General features: G+C 42.9%; 1 protein-coding gene across 5 annotated transcripts in view; it reads left to right on the top strand.

Moving 5' to 3' along the window:
* The window catches only part of mark4a (MAP/microtubule affinity-regulating kinase 4a), a 34,015-nt gene extending 19,533 nt beyond the window's left edge, over positions 1-14,482 (top strand). Inside the window, exons 9-18 of one of the 5 annotated variants that reach the window (XM_019857763.1) lie at positions 4,181-4,300; positions 4,382-4,481; positions 4,608-4,717; positions 6,283-6,472; positions 6,662-6,873; positions 8,049-8,152; positions 8,868-9,149; positions 10,568-10,650; positions 12,949-12,997; positions 13,053-14,482. In XM_019857763.1, coding sequence (XP_019713322.1) covers positions 4,181-4,300; positions 4,382-4,481; positions 4,608-4,717; positions 6,283-6,472; positions 6,662-6,873; positions 8,049-8,152; positions 8,868-9,149; positions 10,568-10,650; positions 12,949-12,997; positions 13,053-13,410 — 1,608 coding nt within the window. In that variant the 3' untranslated portion in view covers positions 13,411-14,482. Of the gene's footprint in view, positions 1-4,180; positions 4,301-4,381; positions 4,482-4,607; positions 4,718-6,282; positions 6,473-6,646; positions 6,874-8,048; positions 8,153-8,867; positions 9,150-10,567; positions 10,651-12,948; positions 12,998-13,052 lie in introns of all 5 variants that reach the window. The other 4 variants (XM_019857762.1, XM_019857761.1, XM_019857760.1 and 1 more) reach the window with 4 other exon arrangements.
* Positions 14,483-16,600: the final 2,118 nt, after the last annotated feature.

The raw sequence follows: 16,600 nt of genomic DNA, 5'->3' as shown, positions 1-16,600 counted from the left end.
ACATGTGCAAGATGTTTCTTTACACCTTCTCAAGTACTGACATTTTTTTTCAAGGAACCATATCCATTTTTTTTTTCTCAAATCAAAGTAGTTCCTAACGGTCTTAATAAGTTATCTAACATTCAAAATACACAAGTGATGAAGTATTCAAACAGACTTAATATCTACTTGTCACACACTGGTTGAAAGTTTTAGGGGGGGAGGTTTCTGTCTCTATCATGCCAAGCTTTCGTTTCCATTTCATTTGGAGTTTTACAACTAGGGCGGAGCTAGGGCATGCCACAAAGTGAGTTGCTTCTCCTTATTTTACGCCTTGTCGAGTTCTTGGGCTTCCCTCCAGAGCTGAAGGTTTTGAGCGCTCCATGCCCAGACTACGAATGAATGGCACTTGAACAAAGCTACCATTGCTAACGTAGCCATATCCCCCACCATAAAACAAGCACTTTATGGGTGGAGTGGGGTTGACATTGGTACAAATGTATGTATAGTATGTATAGTATAGGACTGTCAGTCTGTTCAAATTTCTAATCATAAACAAGCATATGATTTCCATAGTTAAATTGTGATGAATTGCAAATCAACTGCACATTTTATGTTCTAACTGTACTGTAAAATATCCTTTTTCTCCTGTGCTTGCTAATTAGCATAAACGTGGGCAAATATACCTCATACCTCAGATCTTTTAATAAATTGATATAATAATTTTAATTTGAGTGGGTTTTTTTGTGTTTTTTTAAATTTATTTTTTAAAAAAGATATAGACAATTGAGTTAGCATATTGTTCTGGCCCTTAGCAACTGTTTTGAGTTTCTCCACGTGGCAGCTTCAGTCGATTTCGCACAGTTTTCTAAGGGCAGCGGTTTGGTGCCCACTCTTTTTTTGCACCAGAGACTGGTTTCACGCAACAACGTATGTTTATGGGCCGCCAAAGCCGTGACCCAGAGAGACTGAGCATCCCTTCGGCGGCGTCCCCGTGGTCAATGCCGCCACCTCTCAAGTCAAGAAGCTATTTGTTCATTCGATATGCAACGCACCACAATACCAACTTCAAAATAAAAGCTTCACAAGTGACTGTACACGGACATCGATGTCTAATCTTTTATTCTGAAGTTAACACATTGACTCAACTCATTGTGGCTGCTAACTTGACTTCGACTTTTTGAGGAGCTATCCTCCGCACAGACCAAATGCAGACATGTGTGGCTGCGATATGGTTGGAACGCAAATGCCCACTGAGGCAGATGAGAGTACGATTGAAAACACTCTACTGCACAGTAAATCAACATGCCTTGGCTTAATAGTGCCCTTGAATAATGGTAAGTTTGTTAGGCTGTAGTCCAGTCTGCAAAAAATGTGCTGAAAGCTCCCTACAATGTTTTGCAATGAGTTCTGGTTGCACTAGCAACCAGACACGATGTCTCTTGACTCCTTTACAAGTCAGAGGCATGGTAAATGGGGTCACAACAATTGTAACTCAACTGGAACAAAGCGATATTTCCATTGTCTTTCACTGCTATTGTTTTCCTGATAAAATCTAAAGAATACTGACAGAATCAAATAAAAGCCTCCTTATTAGTAGTCTTGAGGTCCATTTTAGTATGACAGCATAAAATCTTATATAATCCTCAAAGCTGCTTGATACTGGCTCTCATCTCACCAGGCAATGAATCACTTAGCGGGATGAGGATGGGTGGAAGCACTCTTTTCTGCCATCTCTTATCCTTACCAGGACAGCAGGCGTGCTGTAGCCTATCCCAATTGACTTCTGATTGGTAGCTCCCTGAGCTGGTGGTCAGCCCATCGCAGGGCACACATCGACACGCAACCATTCACACTCACAATCAGATCTATTGACAAGACTGTTCAATGAACCTCCTGTGCATGTTTTGGGAATGTGAGAGGAAACCAGTGTACCCGGAGAAAACCCGTGTAGGCACGGGAGAAAATGCAAACTCCACACAGGAAGGTTGGATCCTGGATTCGAACTCAGGACCTCGTGGATGTGCTAGCCAGTCGGCCACCGATCCGCCCGACCAATTGCAGCAAAAAACATCCAAAACAAAATAAACAACAACAAAAAACAAACAAACCATTATTTATTCACTATTAAACTGTTTGATCATATGAAAGATGAAAGAACAATGTTGTTGAAATCGGATGGCCCGGTGTTCCAGTGGTTAGCGTGTCGACCTCACAGTGCAGAGGTCGTCGGTTCGATCCCAGCTCCGGCCTTCCTGTGTGGAGTTTACATGTTCCCCCCAGGCCTGTGTCGGTTTTCTCCGGGTACTCTGGTTTCCTCCCATATTCCAAAAACATGCATGGCAGGCTGATTGAACACTCTAAATTGTCCCTAGGTATGAGTGTGAGTGTGAGCGCCGATTGTTGTTCGTCTCTGTGTGCCCTGCGAGTGGCTGTCAACCGGTTCAGGGTGTCCCCCGCCTACTGCCCGAAGACGGCTGAGACAGGCCCCAGCACTCCCCATGACTCTTGTGAGGATAAAGTGGATCGGAAAATGGATGGATGGATGGATTGATGTTGTGAGAATTACAGCATTTTACGCAGTCACGAAGGTTCAAAGTGCAGACATTTATGGACTCGGCCCCAGAGAAAAGCCCCAAAGCATGATGTTCCCACCACCACCATACTTCTTAGTCATTATGGTGTTCTTTTATTGCAGTGTTGTGTTTGTGAAAAACTATCCATCCATCCATTATCTACCGCTTATCCGGGGCCGGGTTGCGGGGGCAGCAGCTTTAGCAGGGAAGCCCAGAATTCCCTCTCCCCAGCCACTTCTTCCAGCTCTTCCCGGGGATCCCGGGGCGTTCCCAGGCCAGCTGGGTGAAAAACTAGTGAAAAACTAACCTTTTGTAATTATTGCCCAAAAAGTTTAAAACCCTTTCACGCACCCTGTAACCTGATAATGTCACATAGCGAGGTGGTGGTGGACCCCAAAAAGCAGGCAGGAGGGAGGAGCAAGGTGAACTTGATGAATTGTATTTAATAAAACACAGAGAAAACTAAATCCAAAACAAAGTGCAAACAACCAAAACAAATCCAAAGTATCAAACAAAACCATGACTGAAGCTCAAAAAACTAGAACAGAAACATGACCGGAACAACCATGACAGAGGCAAACATACAGCCACAAACAAACAGCAACAAACACAAACAATGACCCGACCATGAGTGCTCGGGCTGGGAGTCCTTTTAAAGCACTAATTACATAATGACCAACAGGTGTGCAGCTGCAGGGAGAGCCCTACAGTGCCACCTGTTGGTCCCAAACCGAATCATGACAGATAACATGATAAGCTGTCCACTGTCGTAACCGCTGTCCCTCAGCAGTTTTCACTGGCCCATAGCACATTTTCATTCACACGTGTTTGGGAGATTATAGTCACCTTGCTTCACTCATCCGATGATGATTTATCTTGGTCTCATTGTTGATTTTTTTTTTTAATTATTATTATTATTATATTAACAAAGGGGGTATTTAAACAGGGGTGTGTTTACTTTCAATCCACTGTATGTGAAGTCACGTTGATATTGTGTGCAGTTTAATGAGACTCGCATTAGGAGCGTGATTGCTTTTGAAATAGTCATATTTTTATTCTGATTCTCAGCAAATTTTAATGCAGTACCATTTGGCACATGTATAATTAACCTCGAACATACTGAAAAAAAATTATTTGTTGAATTTATTCAATTTTATTTCAGCAGATCTTTACACTGAATAAAAACACCAGGATCCCGATACATTTTTTAAGTAAACGTATAGTCAATTTAATAAATGTAATCTGGATCCAGATAATTTTCTTTACTGCAACCACTTGTCAAAATACATTTTTTCAGTGCACATATTGCCTCTTGCTGTCAACTGAAAATGGCATCACACGCACTCGGGTCTCAGGTAACAACCAATCATGGCTGATGTGACGTTGGCAAGCTGTCTTTGTTGCACATGAAAAATAACAAAGTTATCCAATTCATCAAAGACAAAATATTAACTCCTACTCTTGAAAATTGCAAAATAAAGTTAGTGTCCTTTAAATATTTAAATGGCTATGAGTAATATAAATGGGCTGTGACCAATGTTAGACTTTCTTGTGTGTTGAAAATAAGCTTGTGGCTCCGACCGCCTCAAAATGTTAAGCATCTGTAATCCTGTACCCACCGACAGGAGCTGAGGGAGCGTGTGCTAAGGGGAAAGTACCGCGTGCCCTTTTACATGTCCACCGACTGTGAAGGGATCCTTCGTCGATTCCTGGTGCTCAATCCCGCCAAACGCTGCACCCTAGACGTGAGGAGCACCAAAAAATAAAAACGAGTTGAGTTCATTTCCGATTCAAACAAGGCAAACTCACGTTTTATGTCTCTACAGCAAGTCATGAAGGACAAGTGGATAAATTCAGGGTACGATGGTGAAGACCTAAAGCCCCATATAGAACCCGTTGAAGACTACAGCGATCCAGCCCGCATTGGTGAGTCGACTGCGGCCGCACAATAATACACTTTTCATCTCTATTGGTTGTTTGCTGACCGAACATGCTCAATATTGTCAGGATGCGAGATGATTGACATCACCGTTTACTGTTTGTGTGATTCAGAGGTAATGGTCGGCATGGGCTTCACCCCGGATGAAATCAAGGACTCTCTGCTCAATCAGAAATACAATGAGGTCACCGCTACCTACTTACTGCTGGGCCGCAAAGGCGATGTGAGTTATATACACCGACTTGTATTTATCATCTATGTATGAAGGAATGTGATATGGTTTCTTTTACGGCATCATTTACATCCCTGCTGCCCTTGGTACCTGTCAAGTGAGATTGTCACGATTCATCGTTATTAATCTCCTACCGGGTTCTTAACGCAGACTCTCAAGAAGTCTTTTAGCTACTCTTGTTAAATGCTGTCTTTCACCGGGTGGATCAACTTCAAGGCTAATCACTCTTGCCAAGTTACCTTAACAGTTCTGAAGTTGTCTATTTTGTTATTTGTATTTAAATATGAGCATCCAACGAAAAAGTGCCGTTGTCAAAAATCTTTAGTTTTATTAACCAAGAAAATATCTCAAAGCCTTGCAGTGGATTGGTACCGCATCAGCCAATCAGCGCCAATTATTGTACTGAATGTCACGTTGTTCCTGATAGGATCACATTGGAGCAGTCCCAGATTCATACTGTGGAGAACTCCTTTTATTGATTCACGTATCAATCACGCTCTTGTCAGGTTATGAAGAGACCACAGTTGAAGTAAAGAGACCTCTGAACCTCAGAATAGGTAGTGAGGGTGCTTGTCTGATGTGCATTGGGGGAGGTTGATCCACAATTTAGGACCATGAAAGGAAAGGCGATCTCCTCTCTAAGCTGCCATTTAGACTTCGGAACTTCCAGAAACAGCTGGTCAGCTGAAATTCATATGAGGCACATCAACATAATACATAAAACATAACAAACTGTCAAAATTTTACCTGGATTCCTGAACAGAAAGTAATATTTTGGTAGTTGTGTTAACTTGTGACTTCTCAGAGAATCAAAGTGAGCAGCCTTAACCCTTTAATGCCTGACCCGACAAGGAATAGCCAGAAAAATCAGATTTTTGAGAACTGAGATGTTCATTAACCCTTACAACAAAATCCACAAAAATATTTTTGCCATATTATTTTGTTTTAGATATTTGTTGTATGACATTTATAAGCATTATGTAGATTACATCAAAAACTGAAAATTTGGGGAAAATCATATTTTAAACCTGCCGTATCAAATTTGATACAGATGATTTCATGTACTATAAAGAATGAGTTACATAATTAAACTGCATGTATCAAATATGATACGAATGGCATTATAGGGTTAATTCCTGTAAAAAAGGAGAAGTTTGAAATTCTTAATTTTTTTCCCCCAAAATGGTCAAAAAGCAATCGCTCACCTAAAACGGAAAGAGTCCAAAGCACATCTTTCAGGTTGCATGGTCTTGTTTTGTTTATATTAATGAAGGTCAAATGTTAGCTATGGTCAGGAAAATTATTTAAAATAAAAACACCAAATATTTTACTGTGTGAAGCGAATCTTCACTTTGTGAATCGACAAATCCACAACACTCTACTTTATTGGGATGCACCTGATACATACACAGTGTCCAAAACATACAGAGCAAGTCCAAACCTCTACCATTTAGAGAGGAAAAAAAAACATTATAGTGCATCAAAAATCCTCGACAGCTTCCTTGACATATCATTCTTTCTAAAGTGTCCTTCATCCATTTTGCATCTCATTTTAGGAGGGCAGCGAGGCCCGCACAGCTAGTACCCTGTCCTTGGCGCGGGTGCGACCCAGCCCGATCACCAACGGAACCAACAAACACTCTTCAACAGCTACTGGTTCCTCTTCCTCTTCCACCTCCTCCTCACACAGTAAGACACAGCGCAGTGCCTCCACTTACCACAGGCAGCGACGACACAGCGACTTCTGTGAGTATCTACTCTAACTTGTGACTTCCGAAGGTGTTACTGTTACAGTGGAGTGTGGAATGTAGCTCGTCAGCGAAGCTGGTTCAACTTTCAGCGATCCTTTGATAAGCGTACTGGGGGCTGCCGATGCAGAATACTCCTTATATGAGTCTCTTGTCTGTCTATGCACTGCTGTCCTCCACAACAAAGGCGGACCGTCCATGCCCGTCATGCACCCCAAAAGGAGCCCAACGAGCACGGGCGAGAGGGAGCTGCGAGAGGGACGAATGCCTTCACGTAAGGCCAGTTGCAGCGTGATGGGAAGCCACAGCCTCCCCCCTTCTAGTCCAATGGTTAGCAGCGCCAACAACCCCAACAAGTCGGAGATACCAGACCGCCGTAAAGACATGACTGCCACCACAGTGAGTGTTTTCCCACTCAGTGCGCGAGGGGCCACTGGCATTTATTCAAGGCCTTTCTCCTAACCTGTATCACAATAATCTTTATTGTGAGTTGGAGGCATTCTTGTAGTACAGCACACAAGCCACCATGACAAAATAGCGTAAAATAGTGTAAATTAGTAAGTAACATATCAGTAGTGCGGGGATACTGATACAACGACAAATGTGCAAATGATGCGGGTATCAAGCATTAAATTCTCATATATGACCCTTTGAGATGATTTTTCTGACAGTTTTATGGTTAACCGGACTTCCAACTCAATGCCCAACCTTCAGTTTGTGACAATGAAAAGCTCTACTGGAAGTTCTTAGTTCCTAGCGGTCTTCACATATGTGATTATGAGGTTAGGAATGGAAAAGAATGAACTACCGTATTTTCGACACTATAAGGCACACCTAAAAGCATTCAATTTGCTCAAAAGCCGACCATGCACCTTATAATCTGATGCGCCTTATATATGGATCGATATTCTGATTTCTTGGACATAGTATTCTAAATGTTCTGTAAAGCACTTTGTTACAACTGCAGCGGTTGTGAATGCTCAATATAAATAAAGCTGTATTGTATTGTATTGTATTACCTTTAACGTAGCTCCATCTAGTGGATGCATAACGCAACCGCAGCCACTATTGTAGCTTCTATTCAATGCGCCTTATAATGCGGTGCGCCCTATATATGAAAACAGTTTTAAAATAGGCCATTCATTGAACGTGCACGTTATACTCCGAAGCACCTTAAAGTGCGGAAAATACGGCAGTTTTTGCAGCGATAGGAGCAGAATCACAAACTAATATTTGCATGGCAACACATTGAAGCTGAAATATGATTGGACAGAAAAATCAACCCACAAATGACTAGATTTCATTCCGACATGTGTGGACGTTAACCCTTTCATGCACCCTGTAACCTGATAATATGATAAGATGTCCACTGTAGTCACTAACCGCTGCCCCTGAAAAAGTTAATGATAGACTACAGCGTGTTGTCAAACTACTTCATTGACATCATCACGTGGAATGAGAGTTAGATCTCGCTTTTTGTGCAAGACCAGTAGAATGAGCGCAACGTACATTTCATTCTCTTCGGTTTCCATGTGACAAATATTTGTTTCTCTCCCTCACTTTTGACTATCAAGAATAACATCCCTGGAAGCGCAATGACACGCCGAAATACATACGTGTGCACGGATCGCTCAGGGGCCGACAGGCACTCTCTCTTGCAGAACGGCAAAGACAACAGGTACTGCTCTGTCTTTTGTTGCTGTTGGTTGTTTTTTTTCAAAGATACACCAACTCAGGGGGCTCCATTTTCATAGACGGAGTATGTGGAAATGCGATTTTGTTGAATTTGATCGGGGCGCAGGCTTTTTTTTTCAGGTTTTGAGCTCCCCAGAAATATGCGTGGATGTCCTGTTTCGGGTATGGAAACATTTTGGTTTGACAGGACGTAAATAGTCGCATATAGTGCAAAGTGTATACATCAAAGTCAAGGTCAATGTCATGTTTCGGTTTGTGACCAACAGGTGGCACTGTGGGGCTTTTCCCTGCAGCTGCACACCTGTTGGTCGTTAGGTAATTAGTGGCTATATAAGGACTCCCGGCACGACCATTCAGTGTCGGGTCGTTGTTGCTGATTTTTGGCTGCTGTCACGTTTGTTTCAGTCATGTTTTGGTCATTGTTATGTTTTATCTTCAGTCATGTGTTTTGTTTGATACTTTGGACTTTGTTTGTTTTGGATTTAGTTTTCTCTACGTTTTAATACAATTGTTCAAGTACACCCTGCTCCTCCCTCCTGCCTGCTTTTTGGGGTACACCATCACCTCGCAAACGTGACAGTCAAAATACTTCTCGATTGAACTGTTCAACTCTTCAATGATTCAAATAAGCTGATGATCGCACTTGGAAATAAGGCTTTTTTTTTCCCCAACCTCCTGTTTCTGTTTGTTGAATACAGCTCTTTGGGCCACCGCATGCCCGCGGCTTCTCCCTCCACACTCAGCATTTCCGGGGCTGGAGCGGCATCGTCCTCTTCTTCGGACCGGTGCCGCTTGACCCGAGGATCCACAATCCGCAGCACCTTCCACGGTGGACAGCTGAGGGATCGTGGCCCTCCGATTTATTCGGCCCCGCCCACTTCACCCACGCTGTCCCACCATGATGCCAGCCCTTTGCCCCATGCTCGCACCAGGGCCACCTCCAACCTCTTCACCAAACTGACCTCCAAACTCACTCGCAGGTAACTTGTACGGTTTCTACGTCATTCAATTCCCTGTGTTTAGGAATAATCTACAATTCACGACTGCGCTTCAGATCTAGTATCGAATTGGAAATGTGTATAGATGTCATAAAAGCAAAAATCTAACATTTGCTTTAGGGATGGGCAACTGAAATGCTAGGGGGAGCCAAAATTTTTCATCAGTGCTTTTCATCGGTTTTACGCCTGCCACCTAAAACAACATCAAAACACAATAAAATCGTCTAGCTTGGTTTTAAATAACTAATAAGAAAACTATTATTCGTCTCACAATGGAGAAATTTCCAATTAACAACTGCAAAGTTATGAAAGGAAGAAAGCAGAAGAACAAAAAGTATAGGAGCTGCTGTCAAGGCTCCACTAAATCTATTCCCCGCAATCTGTTTCACAACTTAGTTTAGGTATGATTAAATACATTTATACATTTTTTTTCTTCCCCCCAATTTTGCTGCTGTGGACTGCAAATTTCCCCAGTGTGGGACAAATAAAGGTTATCTTATCTTATAATTGCTAACTGTTCCTTTTAGTGGCAAATGCTTTTAGCCCACTTTTATTCTTACCAAACAGCTTCGAAAGCAATATTCTATTATTCTACATATAGCCATGAAGCATTATTTCTAGCAGATCTTGACCTGGCAAACGTCAGCATTTTTATTTGCTACATCTGTCCAATCCGTAGCTAACTTTACCATTCTGACAAATAACTTCAGAAACTAAAACACAGGCTTTAAGTATCTATTTACATCCTGTTTTGAAATCTGGAAGTTTGTGCTCGGCTCGTGGGGAGTGAAAGGTGCTCTGAAGATTTCAAGTTTTAAATTTCATCAAATTAAACGTTTTCATTTCTGTCTTAAAATTTTATGTGTCTCACTACATTATTTTAGAAACCTACCTTGGGACTACGGCTGAAAATTAGCATATATTGCTAAATCCGGCGCATTTAGGCTGTTTATTCTTGTTGATTAATGTGCACTGTCCCAGTGAAATAAATAAATAAAAATAAGATCAATACGAGAAGGGGAAAATCCTCAAATACCATCAAAAAGTGAAAAAAGTTTCTTCCATTCAACTTGAGTTCAACCCTGCTGGGATCCATACGTATTAGACTGTTTACTCATATTAGCATCTTTGCAAATCTGTCTGTGGCCCCGGATTATCCCCTGTTCCCCTCTCTCTCTTGTCGTCATAATCACACATGACTAATCTAATCAAACCACAGCTTTATCCTTACCACTCACTCAATTCCTGTGCCACACTCTCCTCTACCACTCGGTCTCCCGCGATTCAATTATCTCTCTTGTATCTCTTGAAACCCCCCACCCCCCTCCTCCCTTCACCGCTCTTGCCCTCTTTTCTCCGCCATTGTTTCTTAATCTGCTTTCCTACCGTCGTGGCATCAGGGTCAACCTTGACCCGTCCAAGCGCCAGGGCTCAAACAAATCAGTGTCGGGTTGCACTCTTCCACAAGGATCAAAAACCGTTAGTAAGTTCCCGTGTGTCTTGCTTCTTCCTTGTGTGCCTGCACTGCTCCATTGTCTGCCTGGTCACATGGGAGTTACGTCAGTACATGAATGCCTTGACAGATTTTTCTGTATGGCTCTATCTGTTCATTATTGTTACTTTGCATGATTTTTTTTTCCAACTACGATCTTCATTTTATGCATTTGTCATCCATTAGGTTTTGAAGCATGACTTAGCACTTAGCAAGAAAGCCTGATTTGCCTTTATTATTTGTTGTTTGCAGGGTCGTTGTAATCCACAAATGAGACAATGTCATTGTGTTGTAACTCTTCATCCATCCATGTATGCCCATATACTCTGGTGACATTGAACACACTTCAGACATTTTCATAACGTGAAAAACGGGCATTATAGAAAAAAAAAGCAAATCGATACACAGCTAGCCAGTCAACTCCCATGAGTCTGTTGAATGAAAAATTAAGGTCTGATGGTGTCGTGCCCTAAGATGACGTGACTGTAACAGGAAGTGAGACAGATATTTAAAAAGGCATGTTTGTTTATGCCCATTAATTTAGCAATTAAGCGGCATGGTGGTCGACTGGTTAGCACGCCCACCTCACAGTGCAGAGGTTCAGGGTTCGGTTGTCCTTCCTGAGGGGCGTTTGCATGTTCTACCCGTGCCTGTGTGAATTTTGTCCAGGCACTCCGGTTTCCTCCCACATTCCAAAAACACGCATGACAGGTTAATGGAACACTCTATATTGTCCCGAGGTGTGATTGTGAGTGCGAATGATTGTTCATCGATGTGTGCCTTGCGATTGGCCAACAACCAGTTCAGGGTGTACCCCACCTACTGCCCGAAGACAGCTGGGATAGGCTCCAGCATGCCCTCGACCCTTGTGAGGATAAACGGATTAGAAAATGGATGGATGGATGGATGAACAATTTAAACTGTTTGAAAAATGCCCGTTGATCCAAACATACCTTGCTGGTGCTTTGGGGGAAAATAATGGGGTGCTTGTCGTCAGGTTCATGAGCCATGATATTTTTACTTCCTTTTATTATTATTATTATTATTAGATGCCGAGATAAGGGTTTACCCAAAAACAACTGCGTACTGTACCAAAAATAGCATGTTGGAGAGGCATGTACACAGCTAACACCTGAGTAAAAAGCATGCGATGTCATGCTACGTGTAAGCTAATGACCCTGTTTACATTACCTTTGATGGGACAGTCAGCCCTGCTAATATGGCCGCTACATATGTGCATGCATTGCTAGCTGTCGTCTACTATTAAGACCTTATCATCTTTCCATTACCCAATGACGTACTCCAACATAAGGAAAGATGGCATCAAGGTTGCAGGTTTGACTTTCCGAAGAGCCCCTTATTCTGTTAGTTATGTAAGAAAAGAGAGCAATGCAAGCCAGAAACAGCTTACCAGTCTCTGTCTGCTGATCGCGCCACAGTGCCGTTATGGGCAGTGGACACTCTTTTCTGTCCATTGATTTTGGGGTCCGTTGGTTCTCGGGCCGTTGAATCAAGGTTCTACTGTATCCAAAACACATGTGTGTACACCGGGGGCACCATGACATGACTACATACCTTTGCTTTTTGTGTCCAAATTAAGGTACACCAGAGCTGCCGAAGTCCGGTCCTCGAGAGCCCCTATTCAGCCTGTTTTTAGCTTGTCTCCCTCCTCCAATACACCTGATTCAAATGATAAGGATTGTTAGCAGGCTTTTGCAAAGCTTGCTGATGATCTCATCATCTGCTATGTTGGAGGAAGGAAACATGTAAAGCAGTCTGGCACGGGGCTCTCGAGGACCGGACTACTGTCCACTAACGACGACACAAAAAGGAAAGAAGTCTGTAGTCATGTCACATCCTCAAATAGAGTGAAAGTTCATTCACAGTGAAGCTCCACAACACATATGTCTCTTCCGTGCACTTCTCATGCCTGATTAAGTCAGTTGATTGATCGCGATGGCAGTATTGCTTTCCAGCAGCTGCACTGTGAACGGCCTCTGCATACGTTATGTGCTCAATGTTGCCAGAGAGTTTTCATTATCAATTTGTGGTTAATGGGTTGAAACTCATTAAATGTTTATTTCATGTGTTCCAGTAATGTGCACTGTTGTACTTTAAAGAGGAATCAATGCATGCTTTAAATTGAAGTGAGCTAGCTGGTAAGGTTATATATGGCCTGCTTTGTTGTTGATGCTTGCTTGTTCGGAACCTCATCTCATCTCACTGGCCAGTTTTCGATGGCTGTTGACCACTCCGGATTACCTCTTACATAGCATCTCTGTCTTCCAGGGTCACAAATGAATCTGAGGGAATCAGGAGATTTGCGGTCACAAGGTCAGTGCGCTTGTCACATCTCAAAGTCTTATTTCCTGTTTTGAGTACAATCGGAGCAGTCACTGTGTCTACCTTTCCAGTTGCCATCTACCTGGGTATCAAAAAGCGTCCGAGCCCAGGGCCGTCGGACGTGGCTGGAATCTAAGAAGCAGTGGCCGGCGGGACCCTGCGGAGGTTGTACTGGCTCTGCGGGAGGCAGCACTCGGATGTGGCTGCCAGGTGCACCATGCCGGCCCCTTTCTGCTCTCCTGCACCCATGGCGTGGCAGGGGGCCGTGTGGCTTTTGAGGCCGAGGTGTGCCATCTTTCCACGGGCGCCTCCGGGACTTCAAACGGGGTGCGCTACACACGACTCTGGGGGGCACCACTAGCTTTTCGGGACATTGCCACCCAAATATCCAAGGATCTTGAACTCTGAATGGAGGGTGGGCTTTGACAACGGGTGTGGGGATGTGTCAGTGTGTGTGCGAGTGGTCGAAAGAGTGTTTAGGTGTGAAAAGGGAAGGGAGTTGGGACGATTTCAAAATAATGGAGCGGAGAAGCGGCAAGGGGCTGGATTCAAGAGAAATAACTTCTCTCCCCTGCTTGTTCACAACTTCCCCACACGTAGACACGCACACATGCACACACACTTGCTCCTTACAAAGACACACGCGCACTGAGGCAACAACTCCAAGCCACCTCCCCACACCCTCTTTCCGTCCAGTCACCCCACAAAAGCTCAGCTCTCCTCGCTGACAAACTTCACCCACTGGACCTGGATCTGACTGAATCTAGTTCAATATTTTTTACTACTACTCTAGCCATAACTCTAATATTATTTTTTAATTTATTGCTCTGATGGTTGTTTTGAATTCACGATTATTTTTACTAGTGCAGAAAAAAATATTATGGTTAATTGTGTTTCACTGACAAGCTCCATCCTCTTGAAATATTCAATCTGTTCATCTTGACGTACGCTATTCAATTTTTCATACGCTTTCCGGACATAACATATGGAGATGGGTTGGATCTGTGCCAGACAAGCAGTGGAGTTGCGTTACTTTGATTAGTCCACATCGCTCGTGTACAAACGACAGTGACAACTGCACCGGATTAAGGTCAATGGGAGCAGGGTTGGCCAGTCGGAAACTGACTAACAATAATGAGTCTGTGACATCTTCAGCTTAACGAGGCTGTGGGTTTTTGGCTTCTCAACACATTTGCCGGTGCCACATGAGCAGAAAAATACTTTTGAGTGTCAGCAGAGAGAACACAGATGAGCTCATTCAACGAATAGAGCTTTTTTTTTTTTTGGTTTGTTTGTTTTCAACGCTCAACCTCCAAGTGAAATGTATGGAAAATATTTTCACATTTGGTAGTTTTGCCGAAATATATTAATAACCTGGCCAAATTTGGACCTAAAGTTATTTTTTTTAATCTTTTGGTGAATTGATCTCTTGATGGAAATGTTTCGATACAACTTGCCCTCATGAGGATATGAGCTGAAGCCGATCACAGCTGAATTTAGGCAGGCAGGGTTGCCCTGGACTGGTCGCAAGTCAATCACAGAGTAAATACAGACAAACCATTAGGCGCGATAGGCAGACCTAACGGCGCCGTGGACTCTACGGGGCACCAAATAATGACTATACACTGAAAAAAAATGGTGGTTTGAAGTTATTGTAATTTATTTTGTCAAGTGGTTGTGCAAAGTGGGTGGCCTGGTGGTCGACTGGTTAGTGCGTCGGCCTCACAGTGCATAGGTGCAAAGGTTTGATTCCGGCGTTCCAGTGTGGAGTTTGCATGTTCTCCCCATGCCTGCGTGGGTTTTCTCTGGGTACTCCGGTTTCCTCCCACATTCTAAAAACATGCATGGCTGATTGAACACTCCAAATTGTCCCTCGGGTGTGAGTGTGAGCACGGATGCTTGTTCATTTGTGTGTGCCCTGCGACTGGCTGGCAACCGGTTCAGCGTGTCCCCCGCGTACTGCCCGAAGACAGCTAGGATAGGCTCCAGCACCCCCTGCGACCCTTGTGAAAATAAAGTGGATCCGAAAATGGATGGATGTAATTTATTTGAATGTATTTAGTCAAGTAAAATCATCTACATACAGATATAATTTTTAAGTAAATGATACATCTGCTTAAAAATACGTAACTGGATCCAGATGATTGTATAGCGTGCAGCCACTTGACAAAATAAAACTGAATACCGGTAAATTCACCATCCCATTTTTTTTCAGTGTATAAAATTAAAAGAAACTATTCAACGAAGAGGAGCAAGGTGAATTTCTGTCGAACCAGCATCCCTGCCCAGGATGAACGACGGCTTTTGACCTGTGTGTCACCTGCGTTGAATAACTGTCAAATGGCCAAGTTGGTTGCTGTATATTTCAAAATTTATGACGGGGTAGTTGCACTTTAAATGGTATTTGAAAATAAAAGGATTCATATGATTGAGTAATAAAACTTGAAATAAATAAAATTTTTCATATTCAAGGCAATAAGAACAAGTAAATCCATGATTTCATTTTAAACGAATTTACAGTGACCGAATCACTTGTTGGCTGTTATAGAAATTAAAAAATGTGTGTAATACATTTCTTTTCCTACGCAAACTTGTTCATTCCCTGTGGAATGGTGTAAAGTATTCCATAGGGATGTCAATAAATTTCGAAATGTTAAAACAAGCAAATATTTTGCTACTTTGTCCTTTCCGACCTTTTCAATCAAACCATTATCACTTTAATGCATCTAAAATTTGGCCAGGGTATAAATAATATATGGCTTAACTGTACGTGAAACAGATTGCAAATTGCCGGATTTCTCGTTCATGTGCTCGTTTGAAGCATCATAATTATTCGACCTGTCCTGGTGTGTCAGACTCAACCCTTCCCCTTTTTTCGTCAAACGCATAGCACCGAAAGAGCAATTCCGACAGATACTTGAGAGAATCTGTCCAAACCTGTAGCCCTCATTCACTTCAACGTTTACGAAGTACGGTTTCACGACGCCGTGGGCAGCTGAAGATGTGGCAAGTATTATTGCCCTCGAGGGTAGAACCGTTGTGCCATCGCAACTGGTTTACTTTCAGTGCGATGCAGTGGTCGTGCTTCACTCTGCGCCATGCAGGGGTTACCACTGTCACTACCTAAAAAAAAAAAAAATGGATGAGCCAAGTAGCAAAACCCATCGGAGTATACGGAAAAAACACACTCCACATTCTTCTTCTTGTTGTGGCACAGTATATAAACTTGTCTGTCCATTCTTGATGACTGTGGGCTGTTGCGTATAAGGGGGGGGGGGGGAGTACTTCCCGGAAAGGCATGATGAAGGCATTATGGACGTTTTTTGTTTTTTTTTTCTTGTTAGTCCAGTTGCCTTTAAAGTGAACTACCCCAGCGCCTTCACACAGTATATTTAAATGTACAAAAAGGAAGAGACAGAACCAGTCGCGACTGCTTTCTGTTCTTCCACCCTGTTTTTAGTGAATACCGTACTGTGATATTTACGTAGGCTGCAGAGATCATGTTTGGCTGCTGATTTACTGTTAATACTCTTTCTCAATTGTGGCTTTTCTCATGATGACACCCCCAAACCAACACCCATCATCATCCCTCATGTCC

Source organism: Hippocampus comes, unplaced genomic scaffold (genome assembly GCF_001891065.2).
Source record: "Hippocampus comes isolate QL1 unplaced genomic scaffold, H_comes_QL1_v1.1 scaffold248, whole genome shotgun sequence".
In the NCBI taxonomy this organism is placed as follows: domain Eukaryota; kingdom Metazoa; phylum Chordata; class Actinopteri; order Syngnathiformes; family Syngnathidae; genus Hippocampus; species Hippocampus comes.
This window is presented reverse-complemented; position numbering and strand designations above follow the sequence as displayed.